Source organism: Toxotes jaculatrix, chromosome 12 (genome assembly GCF_017976425.1).
Source record: "Toxotes jaculatrix isolate fToxJac2 chromosome 12, fToxJac2.pri, whole genome shotgun sequence".
NCBI classification, from domain to species: Eukaryota; Metazoa; Chordata; class Actinopteri; family Toxotidae; genus Toxotes; species Toxotes jaculatrix.
The window spans coordinates 13,441,862-13,456,490 of record NC_054405.1 but is presented as its reverse complement, the minus strand read 5'-3'; the positions used below and the strand labels follow the sequence as shown (position 1 = coordinate 13,456,490).

The 14,629-nt window shown below is 39.4% G+C and overlaps 1 protein-coding gene across 1 annotated transcript in view; it reads right to left on the bottom strand.

The window, feature by feature from the left end:
• The window catches only part of nrxn2a (neurexin 2a), a 96,738-nt gene that overhangs the window by 43,403 nt on the left and 38,706 nt on the right, over nt 1–14,629 (bottom strand). Inside the window, exons 13-15 of the mRNA XM_041051746.1 lie at nt 14,158–14,348; nt 13,694–13,867; nt 12,580–12,699 (exon numbers count right to left, since the gene is read on the bottom strand). Of these exons, the coding sequence (XP_040907680.1) occupies nt 12,580–12,699; nt 13,694–13,867; nt 14,158–14,348 (485 nt within the window). The remainder of the gene's footprint in view (nt 1–12,579; nt 12,700–13,693; nt 13,868–14,157; nt 14,349–14,629) is intronic.

The window sequence follows — 14,629 nt, the reverse complement described above, 5'->3', positions numbered from 1 at the left end:
TGTGGTCAAAAGTGCACTATGATTGAAACCTGGTGAGGACAGTACAACAATGCCTTTTAGACATAAACCTGCAACAAGCGCTTCCAGTATTTCCAGCTGCACGGAAATCCGTTCGATCAGTTTAGAATATCTTAGATGCAGCAATAGTCAAGAACATTACTATCAAAACAACACACATAACTGGGCAGACAGGACACGACAACAGCCAATGGTGTTCACACTTTGAGTAAGTTTGTGAGCGCTCTATTAGTAAAATCTGGTGTGAAAAGGCTCTAATTGCATCTTTGCTGTAGACTCACGAAGGTTTTGAATGTGAAAATCCTGTATTTCCTCAACCCCAAGGTTTTTTGTTGTAACACTGTGTTACGTTAATAGTAACACGCTAAAAGTAGAAACTGAAACTCTGGCATCCTATTGAGTCTGTGAGTGGAATCTCACCACATTTACCAGAACTGATTCAGCCCCGTGCAAAAAGAGAAGTACAAACGATACTGAGTAGGCTGGTAAAAATCTCTGTCCCTTAGAAGTATATATATTAAGAAAGCTTGAGCTTTCATATGCCAAGACTTAATATGACCCTCTACTACTACAACTACTACGGCTCAACTGTGACATCATGGAACAACAGGCCTTGTTTGAGAGAATCCCGTTTATGGGAAATGTAAAACAAATTATTAATTACATTTTGATCTGTCCCTAATGTCATTTATGCCACGATGCAAACTGAATATTACACCTGGAAAAAGTATTTGATGTGGTACTGAGAGAATTAGATACTAATATCTCATTTATTGCTATTTATGATTTTTTTTTTTATATTCCCAAACTGTTAAACTGCGATTGGCTGTGATTACCATATGCAAACTACTCACTTTGCTCTAAAACTCATTTAATGACATTGCAAGGAGACAGGATACCAACAAATTAGATTAGCAGAAAAGTTCAGCCATGGCCCTTTTTTCAGACAAATTTCCCTGGTTGCTTATCTGTATGGCAAATGAACAAACTTGTTTTCCCCCATGACTTCACTTGGTTTGAGGTTCCACTCTGCATTTTATTTAATCAAGTACTGATTGTGTAATTTCATTTTTTTTAATGCCATCCTCTGATATCCATCCATCCATCCATCCTCTACCGCTTAATCCGTCAGGGTCGCGGGGGAGCTGGAGCCTATCCCAGCTGACTATGGGCGGGAGGTAGGGTACCTGACTGGTCGCCAGCCACACACGCACACACTCACACCTAAGGGCAACCACTGCACCACCGTGCCGCCCATCCTCTGATATCTGAAGGATGGAATTCTCAGAAGTATGAGATTTAATTTGTTGTCTTTTCTGCGAGCCCTTTCTTTGAACAGTTTTAGCACATCCGTGTTCTGCTAAATACAAACACCGATAAAACTGATGATTTCAGTTTAGTAAATTTGTGGAAGCGAGCTATTTCTGTAATCCCTTCCTCTATATTTTGCACCCTACCATTGCTATTTATCAAAAATAATTGGGTCATAGGGATTCCAATCTCTTATTCAGTGTCTATCAAATTCTTGTGTGCACAGTTGGTGGAAGAGTATCATCAGTTTTTTTCAATATATGTGCAACTACATTAATTTCCTTAACAGCTTAATAAACAGTATGAGTCAGTGTGTTAGTGTCACTATGAGTCACTCAACATAGTGTCCTATCAAACATTGCTGAATGGACTGAAAAATTCAACTGGACCACTTATCCTTCTCTGAAAACATCATGATAAACAGTAACAGGAATTTAGAGGAATTTGGTGATTAAGTTAAAAACTATACTGACTCGTGTGACGTAGTACTGCCCTTTAGAGAAAACCCTTAAAATACAACACATAAGACAACAAAGATGTTTTAATGTGAGAAACTCCAAGGACAGAGAGACACAAATAAGCCAAATGTGGTATTATTGCCTCAGGTCCGCGACTTCTTTTCACATCAGTGTAAATGTCAAAAGTTTTCCATTCATGCATAAAAGGCTACAAAAGCTGTAAAAATGCTGTGAGTGTTTAGACATTGACCTGTCGTGTATTTCACTGAAGGACGAATTTGCTTGCTATTTATTTTGGCAAGAAAATAACAAAAATTAAAGCAATTCTTCCTTCCTAAGTCACAGGTTAACTTTTATAACCCCCGTAACCAGTCAGTTACACAATGCTCAAGCTTTTCTACCTCCGTAATGTAGCTGTGGGGCGCTGCGCCAGCAGTCTTGGGCTCAGGGTATCCATATGACTCACACAGAGCAGAGTTTTGGCAGAGATGATCATTTATGGGAATACACTGTCTCTATGTTGAACAAAGCTGACAAAGCCAGGTGGCTGTGATGATGGTGATGACAACTGATGGAAAAATCCAAAGATCTAACTTCTTAAGACATCTGGAAAACTGTACTTGAGAATACAAGATTTCTATATGGAAAATTTAATCATGTATATATTTATTTGAATAGATTATCAGCTTGTTATCATGGCTGTCCATCCATTCAGGTGAAGAATATCCCAATATGCACAGTGCTCTGTTCGTCCTAGACTGTCTACCTCTAGTTGTTATATGGAGATTAACACCTATATCTTGAATCTGCATAAATCTCACCAAGCACATTAATTCAGATAAGATACAAAAACTTCAGAGGCATGAATCAAGTGGAATGCTAGCTGCTTTCATTAGAGAAAGAGCCTGTGACCTAAGAAAATCTTTGTTTAAAATTTGAAAAGAAGGAACAAGTAATACATAACTGCAGTTGAAGGTTGCTTAACTGCCCTCAGACGTCTTATGGTGAGCAGATACATAGATGTTACAGACATACTGGGTCACCAACAGTAAAACCCTGCACAAGGATCAAAGTAGACATTTGCCCTGAGGAAGTTAAGATCTTTTCGTAATATAAACAACTCTCTACCTAGACTGCATTACATGGTTGATGGAAGTATTATTCAATTCTATATGCAACAATGTAGGATGCTGTGTAATGGTGGGTGGGACTTCATTATGTGATGTTTAGAAAGCAGGAGGCAAAGCTCAGTATTTTTTTCTTTTGTTTTTTTTTTGTATTTATTACACACAAGCACCTTAGAGGGAAGTGCCACTGTAATTTCGCTGGACATTGTTCAATGACAATAAAGGCTATTCTATTCTATTGTAAAGGTAACTACAGAGAACCAAAGGAAGGTCAAACTTTCTTTCAAGGTAAATGCCGGCATGTATGGAGTGCATGTAAAATACAATAACAAATAAACAATAGTATAACCAAGGTGCTCTAACAATTTAGACGATTATGCCTACAGACTGCCATCTAGTTTTTCAAAGGCTCAATTAATATAACAATTGGTGCAAGCTGCACTGAATTTGATGTTTGAGTGGTTGGGACTGTGACATTGTTGCTACTTCTGACGGTGTCAAAAATGCACTATGATTGAAACCTGGTGAGGACAATGCAACAATGCCTTTTAGACATAAACGTGTTGTGTTAACATTTAAGTACGTTAATGCAACACCTGCAACATGTTTGCAACAGCCCCTGTGGTACGTACCTGCCTCTACGTCCACACCTTAATGCTTTCTCTCACAGCATGGTCTTTTTAATGGTAACAATTCTAAATGATAAATCCTTAAATTGATGTGGAATGTACAGGGCACATGCTTACAGCAAGTCTGAACAGTCAGTTGCGTTAAAACTATAAACAGACAGAAAACAATCAGAAAAAGCTGCCTCCCCTCTTCTCTGCCTCCAACTGAATGCACCAGCTGTGCCAAGCTCAGCCAGAACTTTAAAAAAGAATCTCTCAACTCTACCAAATATAAAAGGATGACAAACTTATTGACACTCTGTTCACTGCTTCCTATGCTGCTGTCCAGGAACCAGCTGAAGATAAGATCCAAGGACATGAAACGTGTTGTGGAAACGACCCCCTCCCTGGTCCATCCCAAACCTGCTTGAGGCTGGCACCATAACAGATCTGGATACATGTTACTGACTAAACCAAGGAGCTAGACCAAAGACCTGTTCTACCCCCACAGCGTCAAACCCTGAGCTCTGGACAATCATCGTCCGGGGTAAAAGAAAGAATCAGAAATAACAAGCACAGTACCACTCATGTCTAACCAGAGGTGCGGCTGGAGAACAGGTATATTGTTTTGGACAAGCTGCCTGTCACTGAGCCCAAAGGTAATGCCACAGCTAGCATTTGCACCACTAACTCAGAAGCCAAGACCCATGCAGACATGAACTGTGATACAGCTGAGGCCCTGAGGAGAATCTCTTGGGGGCATCTGTGGATAAACAAGAGACCAAAAGCCACTAAAGCTAATGGCACATCATCAAAAAGGATGGGATCACAGCAGACCAAAGACTCTGCTGGTAGGTGGCCACAGAATAATTATGTAATAATTATGCCAGGAGCAAAATTTAAAAAACTGTCTGTCTACCCAAAACAATGGTTAGCAGCATTGTCCAAACACTGCCACAAGTTTTGCTGGACTATCTGGGCACAGACACTCTTATTGTGCATGTTGGAACAAATGAGCTGTGAAATAGGAACTCCATACACCTAATGGAGATTCTACAGCGAGTCCCAGCTCGGACATTTGTGTCAGGTCCAATCTCCACTTTAGTGAAAGGAATCGAACATTTTAGCCGCTTGCTGGCAGTAAATACCTGGCTTTCCTCCACATGCACTGGTCAAAAACTGAGCTTCACTGACAATTCCAACTTGTTCTGGGAACAACGAAACAGTTACAGAATGGTTGGGTTCATACTGCCAACTGTCAGCGCCATGGATCTTTCCTATCCCCTTCCCTCACTCCTCACCTCTCAAACAAGCTAAGGATGCAGATAAAAGAGACTGAAGAGTTGTTAGTATGTGGCACCAAACGTTCACCCTTATTCAAACAAAACAAGGGGAATCTCCATGTAGTCAGCATTACAGGGCATGCTGACATCAAGGACTGACTGGGTCCTCACCCACCCTGCCCTTTTAGCTCATGTCTTCTCTCTGTGCTAACTAGGTATGGACCCACTGCTGTTGACACAGCCCACCACAGACAGTGAGGAGCAGCTCAGTCTGACACTCCTGTTTTGACCAGCGTCAGAATGAACAAAGTGCTTTTTCTAATCTGACTCCAGTTGTGTGCCAGCCACAGACTGTGCCAGACAATGCCTTTAGTACACTAAACATAGCTTTTTTAAATATTGGGTCTCTGACTGGCAGGTCATTATTAATTAATGATTTTATTATCAAGACTGTGTCAAACCTGTCATTTTATGTTTTTAACTCAAACTTGGTTGAATAAAAACAATAGCACAGCAGTCTTTATTGAACCAGGTCCCCCACACTGGAGTACCCACTCTATTTAATAAAGTCTCCCAGTGCAAACAGGTGTCATATGGAAACTCTGGCTCCTTCGAATATGTTGAGCTTCAGCTGAGATCTTCCCTTTGAGCAATATTAGTAATCATCCACAGGCCCCCAAAATATATAATATGCCAACTTTTTTGATGACTTTGCTAAACTACTGCTGTGTGTATTGATTTTAACTGTGTTGTCATCCTGTAGTGGGTGGGTTTAATATTCATATTGATAATCCCAAAGACGGTAGTGCTCTAATCATTACTGTTTTCTGACCATCTCTGCTGACACTAGCAGAATTAAAACAGAGGTAATCAGAAAGTGCCAGATCAACAAAAACACCTGTGCATTATTCACCCAGGCTTTTACAATCCCCCAGCAGCTTTGCCTTCAGTTCCTCTCTGTAATCTTGTACACAGTTTTAGTTCTAAAATTATGAATGTTACTGATGCCATTGCCCCGATGAAAATCCATGAAGTTGTCTCTAGTAAGAAAAAAGCACCACAGAGGAATGCCACACTGGTGAAAGCTCAAACAAGAGAGTGTAGATAGGAGGAAAGAAGGAGGTGAAAAACCAAACACGAGGTTCATAATGACATCTTTAAAGAAAGACTTCGCATCTATACCTTGGAAATAAAAAGGGCAAGGGCGTCCTTTTATCAATAAAAATAGCAATAACGCACACACCTTATTCACTGTGGTTGACAGACTGACAAACCCCTCAGCAACAGTCCCTCCTGAGCTGTTATTAAAAGTCACCCAGACAGCTCATCCACAATGCTGCTGCCAGACTCACACCAAGAAAGTGGAGCACATTACACAGGTCCATAAATCACTGGACTGGCTTCCTGTGTGTCAAAGGATAGATTTTAAAATTCTATTACTTGCCTATAAAACACCAAAGTAAATCTCAGATTTACTTGTACTTTACAAAGCATCTAGACCCCTCAGGTCACCCGAGAAAGGTTTACTCAGTGTTCCAAGCATCAAAATCAAGGAAGATGAAGCAGCTTTAATTTCTGTGCTCCCCACCTGTGGAACAAGCTTCCTGAATACCTGAGTTCTGCTAAAACTGCCAGCTCATTTATAACAGGGCTTGAAACATCAATGTTTGTTGCAGGTTTTCCAATAAATGAAATACATAACATCTTTTTTGTCTATATTTGCTTGTTTTGCATTTGTTTCTATTTTTACTGTCTTTGAAATGAAATTTTAATGTCTTTTTTTTTTAAGTATTTCTTTTCCTTTGTAAAGCAATTTGAATTATCTTGTATCTAAATGGAGCTTTATAAATAAACTTGCCTTGCCTTGAAGCAGTCTGTTTACACCACTAACATGTTTGCTTTTTCAAATTGCAATCTGTTGAATATGTCATTCAAAAAATGACTAAGAAAAAAACTAAAGTGTTACCCTGTACTTCATGCAAGTCTCTTTAAGACATGTCTGCCTGATCCCAGCGTCTCCATATACAATCCAATCTGTTTTAGTGTTGTGGTTGAATGGTGTATATATGAAGGTCACTCACAGTGGTGTCGAAATGTCTGAGACCACATTTGAAAATCTCTTATATTTGGAAATAATAACATGGAAATAATCAGAAAGTTTAGAGGATTCAGAAACATTCTGCACTATAGTTAAGTCAGTAATGATATTTAAGCAAATCTGGGGCACTGAGAAACTCCCTCAGTGCTCCCTCGTACAAAAGCTCAGATTTCCTTAAGCTGCATCCCTTACATTGAAACGTGTGTACAGATGACACTCAGGAGACTTTGATCTACTCATCAGAGGCTCATTCAAGTAACTCAACTTGCACCCAGTATTCACCTGAAAAGGCAGTGCCTCAAGTTTCCAGCAGATCATTGAACACAAGTAACACTGTGATAGTGGGAAAAATGGGATCAGAACTCAGTGAAAGTGTGAAAGTTAAATTGTTATTCTAAGCAAAGATGGGCTTTGTCCACGTCAAATCATGGCTAGACTAAAGGTTTCTAAGGGGGCAGTGCATGGAGCTCTAAAACGCTTGGCAGAAACTGGATCAGTTGTATCCAAAGCACGATCAGGCAGACCGAAAGTGACCACACCATCCGAAGATCAATACATCAAACTTAGTTCCCTGGGAGATAGTTACACAACTTTATCACAGATAAAGAATTTGACATAAAGAAATAAGAAATAAAGAACGCAAGACTCCAATCAGCAAAAGTGCTGTCAAAACAGAGCTGTCTTGTAGTGGTCTCAGAGGATGGGTAGCAGTCATTCCTCGAAACCACTTCTCGGGAGGGGAAACAAGGCCAAACACTTGGGGTGGGTTAAAAAATACCAGCATCTCACAGTGGATGACTGAAGAAGGTCCTATTTACTAATGAAGCCAAGCTTGAGATGTATGACCGTAACAGAAGGGTGCATGTAAGTAGACGAGCAGGGGAGAGAATGATACCGTAGTGTATCAAACTGACAGTGAAACATGGTGGGAGGAACAGTGAAGTCTGGGGGTGTTTTGCCTCCTCTGGAGTTGGAAACCTGTATTCAACCTGGTTTTAATGTGATTGGTGTAAGGTTGAGAATCAGAAGTGTCTCAGTGTCCCCCAAGTCTATTTTGGGTCACCGTGTTATGAACAGCAATATGTTTTCTTGAGCCTTGGTCCCGGGGCGCAAGATTAAGCCTGAACCTCTATCCTGGATTATCCTTGTGGTCTTTGGGACACACTCATAATCATGAATGACTCCACCTGACAGGAAGGTCAAAGGGAAAAAGGGATTTGATTGAGCACTTATAGTTCTTATGCTACTTTCGTCATACTTTATAGTACATTACAACAGAGTGCATTCTTATTTTTCCACACTGCACACATCCACGTGTGTTTTACATAGGGCTCCACGTAAACATTTCCAAATATACAACAATTAAATGACCTTTGCGTTTCTTGTATTTGTAATTTAGTTGATAAATCTAAATTACTGTGTGCTTCATTTTACAATTGTACATATACTCTGCATACAGATTCATATAAAGCCTCTGTATATGTTCTACAGTTCAGAATCCTTTGATAATTACTACTACTGCTGGATAATGCAAACTTCAGCCAGCTCTTTAGAGGAAATGGAAAATCATTATAGTTCTGACACAAATAAAATAAAGGCTAGATTCAATGCTTGCTAACTGGCATATAAAACAGGAGAGGAAGACAGCTGCTGTCTACTGCTATGTTACTGTACCTTGCCTTCATGCCTGCAGGCTACCGGCTCAAGTCTGCCTTTCTTCCATGGGAATTAAACAATTCAAAGGAAATGTTGACTTCCAAATTAATGGCGAAGGTGGGTTCCACTCTGCAGATAGCTGATGGGTGCTGGTACTGTGGTTACGTAAAGCCGTGTCAGGTGGAACGTTGTGTGTTTGTCAGATGTGTGGGGTGCATACTGAACGTGGACTCACGTGGTTGGGATGGACGTGGGAGGACAGAGAACATGCCACGATTAGAGAAAAAGATGCAAGAACAGTCTTTTAACACCCTATTGTTCATGCCATGCCATGGGAACTCATCCACTTGTCACAACAGTTGTTATTATTTTTTCTTATGAGCTAAACAGAAGTTAAATGAAATAATAGTTCTGTATTTGTTATGGTGGGAACAGTGTTGGTGTTAGCTTTAGATTAGTGCTAGTTTAAAATATGTACATAGTTATACAGATACTTTTCCACGTACGGAAAGAAGCACACACACATGCAAACACACACACACACACAAGCAGGTAATGAATATGCCAAAACAATCATCTATAACTGCAGAGGTTAACCAATAATTACACTCTCCATATGTTTACATAAAGAAGCACTGAAAATTGAGCACATTATATATCTCAGTGACTTTGGTGATGAAACAGTGACCTAGAGGTAATTAGCACAGATGTCTGTGGCATACTTGGTAAATTGCTTTCTGTACATGAGTATAGATTTACTGAGGAGCAAACCAAGTAAAGAATCTTAGATGTTTAGCAAGTTTCTACACTTCTACAGTATTTTTTATGAGGTTATGGTTTTGAATGACCAGGTCATATATCAGCACTCTCCTATCTTTTCAATTCCGGTTTCTTGGGAGTGCATACCTCCTGGAGTGCTACACAGACGTGCAAGAAGACGGAGGTGGGAGGGGTGGATTATTTGTGAGGCTTTAATGTTGGTGAGATAAACAAACCAGACTGTCTCATCATGGATAAGACAGGCTTTACCAGCAAATACCGATGGTTAGAAACCCTATTCGTTTGTGATGATGGTTTAATGTGACGCATGAGGCTTGTTATTTCCTCTGAGTTGGACACATGTATTGGTTTGATCTCTGATTTCTGCCAAGCCATGCCCTTTACCACCTGCATGATTGAAAGCCATCCCTGAACAATACCAGATGAAAACAAAAAACGGTGAAAGGGCTTGTATTTTTCCTGAACGTTATTTTTGCTGTTGTTCAATAATGGTCTTGTAAATGCAGGAATATATCTTAGAGTTCCTCCTTTAATTGCACAGGTGGAGATCACTCTTTATTAAAGCACTGTTTCAGTAGGGTCCTGTAATCCCACAGTAAAAATAGGTCTTTCAGGGCCTTTTACAGTTATAGGGATACATTTCAGGAGGAAATAAAAAATGAAAAGAGAGAATTTTGAGTATATAAAAACTGAAGATTTGTAATGTTTACTTTTGGTAGCTCCTGTCCAAAAATTCAGTATTTAAAACACATATTGACTGAACTGTACTGAAATCGACAAGGTCTGTTTTCAATATCCTTCAAAAATCCAAATCTTCCCTCCGTATCTAACAACCAAATATCACAGCAAATGCATTCATGTCTGACACATTTGTTAGAAGAAGTGTTGTGAAGGTTTAGCCTTAGGCAGCCATTTGAAATTCTCGCTCAGACGATGTGATGCGCATCAGACTATAACTGCAATTACAGAAAATATAGAAATTCAAAGGGAAATTTCAAGATGGTTTTCATCAGATGCTGGCCTTTGATTGTATGATTGGGGTTGAACAACTGCATACCAACATGTAATCCCTCTCAACGGTAATCTTTATCAAGTTAAATAAAGATCAACATGCTTTTTTGTTTCTTGCTTTGCTTTGTCAAACAGCAGCTGCCAACAACAAAAACAACAACAAAAAGCTCACTGTCTACAATTGGTTGTGATAAAAAGTGCACATGAAGAATCAATTTTAAGGGATACAGAAGGTTTTTTTTTTTTTTTTCCTTTTACTTGTCTTGATAAATTACCATTTTGCATGACAAAGATGCAAGCTGTCCTACTGGAATAATAATAAAGACCAGCACGTTAAGAGTTAATTTTATAATGTTAATACTAAAACGTGCCGTAGAAGTTATTTTTTCACAGACTAAATTGTTTTCTTTCCTTTTTGAGTTCTGAAGTTATTAACTGAATGTATTACATACAGGACAGAACTGTAAGCTAGGGTTGTTGGTCATGCAGAAAGCAAAAAGTAGCTTTAACAACACACTGTAATATACTGTAATATATTATCCAGGCTCACAGTCTTGGTACACTATAGAGGACAAACTGCAGATTTGAAGGTTAGATCAATAGACGACAGCAGGAAGCTGATGCGGCTGTGCATGTAAGTTTGTAACGCTGGAAGCGAGCAGATGGAAGAGGAAAGCAGCTTTTTGAGGTAACTACAGCACATCGACTTGAGAAAGTGTCTTAACTTCCTGAATTCTCGAATAATAGAATTCTAATAATAATAATTAGACTGGCACTCAAAACTGTACAACAGAATAAATGTGCTCATAATGATGGATGATGAAAATGCTCATACTGTACAGTAAATGTCACATATTTTCATCCTGTAAACTTTCATGCTGTTATTGTCACATTATCCTCAGATAACCCCCGTACAGAGTTTTCAGTGTTTCCTCTCTTTAAAAAATATTGCAAAACAGCACATTTCAATAATGATTAAGGCATGATTCTTGCAGTTATTCTAAATGACTCCGCAGCAAATGAAGCTTAACTCACCATGACCATTGGACCAATAAGCTTAATGTTAATCTCTTGCTATTATAAGTATGAAAAGCTTCTAGTAAAAGTCTGGGCCTATTATTTTGGACATTGAGGGCTCTTTATATTGGAAGCAGCAATTGAACCAGAGGTTTTTGAAATGTGGTGCCATCAATGTGCCATGTGCAATTGGTGTGCAATCAGTTACGAGAGTTAGAAATACACTACAACACCATGTATTCAAATGCATGTATTAAAGAGTATATATCTGAAAATGTAAGGCCAAGACATGCAGTCATGTTTCCCATCACATTCTCTTTATGAGAGTAAGATATTTTTGAGGAAAAACTATAATAAACAGAGAGTGATCATATACGACTGAAGAGTGGTGAGTCATTAAACTTTTGAATTGTCATTGTTATTTTCAACAAGGACTTCTTTTGTAGTGTTCTTACATGCTTTACCCAGTGCCTCCAAATCATTTACATTTTGCATCACTGTTGATCGTTTTCCAAAGCTTAAAATGAATCTCCAGACTGATGAGGCTGCAAGTGGTTTCAGTTCATTTGCATATAGTATTATAACGGGCAACTGGTCCCACTGATGACCATGTGTGACTGTTGTCTAAGTTATGTCCTTTTCTAAACAATTAAAGTAGGATGCCCCCCAAAGGGTCCCAAATAAAATCTGAGTGGCCAACACGTGATTAAAGGGATTAGAAAGACAACAAACATTTCAGTCACACCGAATTAAAATCCCCTCTTACTTTGAGAGTAGTTTTAGGGGTCCACAAGCCAAAAAAAATTTTGGGAACCACTGAGTTAGATGAGCTATAAAAATGCATTCTTCTGCAGATAAAGCAGGGCTCTTATTTCTTGAACAGCTCAAATTTTGGGTATAGTGTTTTCCCCAACAGTTATGACTGACTAGCCAACCACTTACCACTAGACAGCCACTATTAGAGGCTCTGAAAGGCCAATTTTGTGTGATCTGGAAACACATCTGTCACTGTAACAGCCTTAGAAACCAACACGAGTCTCACTGAAACGTCTTTTTTAGCAAATTAATATTTTGCAGACATTTTCAATTGTCAACCACTTACTCTTTAGTGGGATTTGATCATTATCATTTTCCTCATGGTAACCAGTTTTCTATTAAAAAACCTTCCCCCCACCATTCTGCCCACTCAGGCGTAAATACACCTGCACTTACGGTCACTGCAGAACGGCCCCCCGTAGGTGGTCATGGTGCAGTCACAGGAGAAGCCCTCCCACAGCTGCAGACACACTCCCTGGTGGTGGCAGGAGTCCTCTGTGCAGGTGGTGCTGGGACCTAGAGAGGGTTAGACAGCAGATTTACCAGATGCCCTCTCACCATTTTATAATTATTAATTTTCACTACTGTCCAAAGGGAATAAATACGTAATGGCTACCTGCTGCAAAACAAGACTAAAAATATTAATGTTTTCACAGAAAATATTGATGTAAGGAATTTTTATCACTTGTACATGTATTTTACAAGCTTCCAAAAAAAAAAAAAAAGCTCAGCACAGTCACAGCAATTTAAACAAGGACTGATGTTTAGCCTTCAGCCAGTGAATGCATCAGGAGGCTTCTGAATAAAGTCAAGGAAATCTTTTCACAAATCTTCAATGTTTCAAAGTCTCCAAAATACTAATCAGATTGGCTTGGAAGTTTTTGTAACCTCTCAGACTCTCAAGAGGAGCTTTACTCATTCTGGAGACCCTATAACCACTATCAGGCCAGAATCTTTTTCTAATCATTAAATATCTTTACCAATAACTCATACTGCCGTAAAATCAACTTTACTCATTCACGTTGCAGTAAGGAGAGACGCCTTGTGATTTTGGAGACTCCATGACTTTTACCTAAGCGTCACCCTCCGGCCAAACTTTGGGTACACTTACATAACTATTCTGTCACAACCAGTGCAATGTTAAAGTCCCGTTAAAGTTGTGGCTACCTGGGGAGATTCTTTGGGCTTATCCAGCCTTGGCAAAACTCCATTAGCTACTGGGTGCTTTCTTGAGAAAGAGGCTTTATCTTTGATTAGAATTAAATAAAAACAGCTGGATTTCTCAAACGCAGATGGATATTATTATAGGTTAGTGTGTATAATCAGAAATAATAAAACCACAAAATGTGTTCACTGGCCAATCATAACGGAACATTGGACAAAGCTGTTTAACAGAATAAAATATGTGGCGTGGGCAGATCCTCTGGATTCATTTCTGCCCTGACAGCTGTTGGAAATACTAGGAAATCCGATTATAGCAATGATACACAGGTGTTGCATACTTCCTCACCTCCACAGCCGCGCTCCACCTCTCCCACCTTGTGCAGGGCATCTGCCAGCAGGTCAGGGAGTCTTCCATTCAAGTCCACTGATGCCAGACAACCCTTGTAACCTTCCCGGGATGCTATTAACCTGGGCAGGCTGCTGTACATGCTCTTCCCAAGACCACCAATGTACAGCTCCCCTGCAAGATACAGGAACTGGTTTATATAAAAAAAAATCTCTCCATCAAAATTATGTAACTTGCCACAAACCGAGTACGTGTTAGCGCATGTTTCCAAACCCAACTCTAAATGTTGATGCATGCTAAAAATATTGAGTTGAGACAGTAATTGTTTATGCCTTCACAGAATTACACAATAGTCAGTGTGTATTCTTATTATGATGTTAGAACAAAAATACAAAAAGACAACGACAACAAAAGTATTCTCTATCTCCTCTAATAAAACACTTTTGATTGTTCAGATAAATTACCTTTTAAATCCAGGTTGCGGGCTCCATTGGTGTGTTGGGTGACAGTACGGGAATCAATCTTAAGGACGTGCATATTGTTGCTGTCCCGGGAGATCACCACGTTGTGCCACTGGTTGTCACTGAGCGGCTTGTCAGAGTTTCCCTTCATTAGTGACGGCCCGTTTCCCAAGTCAAAAACATAATGAATGTACCTGCAGGACAAGGCAGATGTATACACTCAGTATTTCTTATCTAATATTGTTATGTGATTACAGTATCTTTCAAATTATTCTGATGGCATACATGGCATTGCAGCTGTGCAATGCTGTCTACCAGTCTCTTCTGTGCTACTACCACTGAGGCATTTTAAAGTCAGAGATTTTCAAGTGCGTGTTCAAATAAATAAACAGTGAATCAATGTAAATACCCAAGATAAGCCTTCAGGCGTAGCATCATGATCTTAAATTTGATCAGCAGACACTGAAAGTGCACT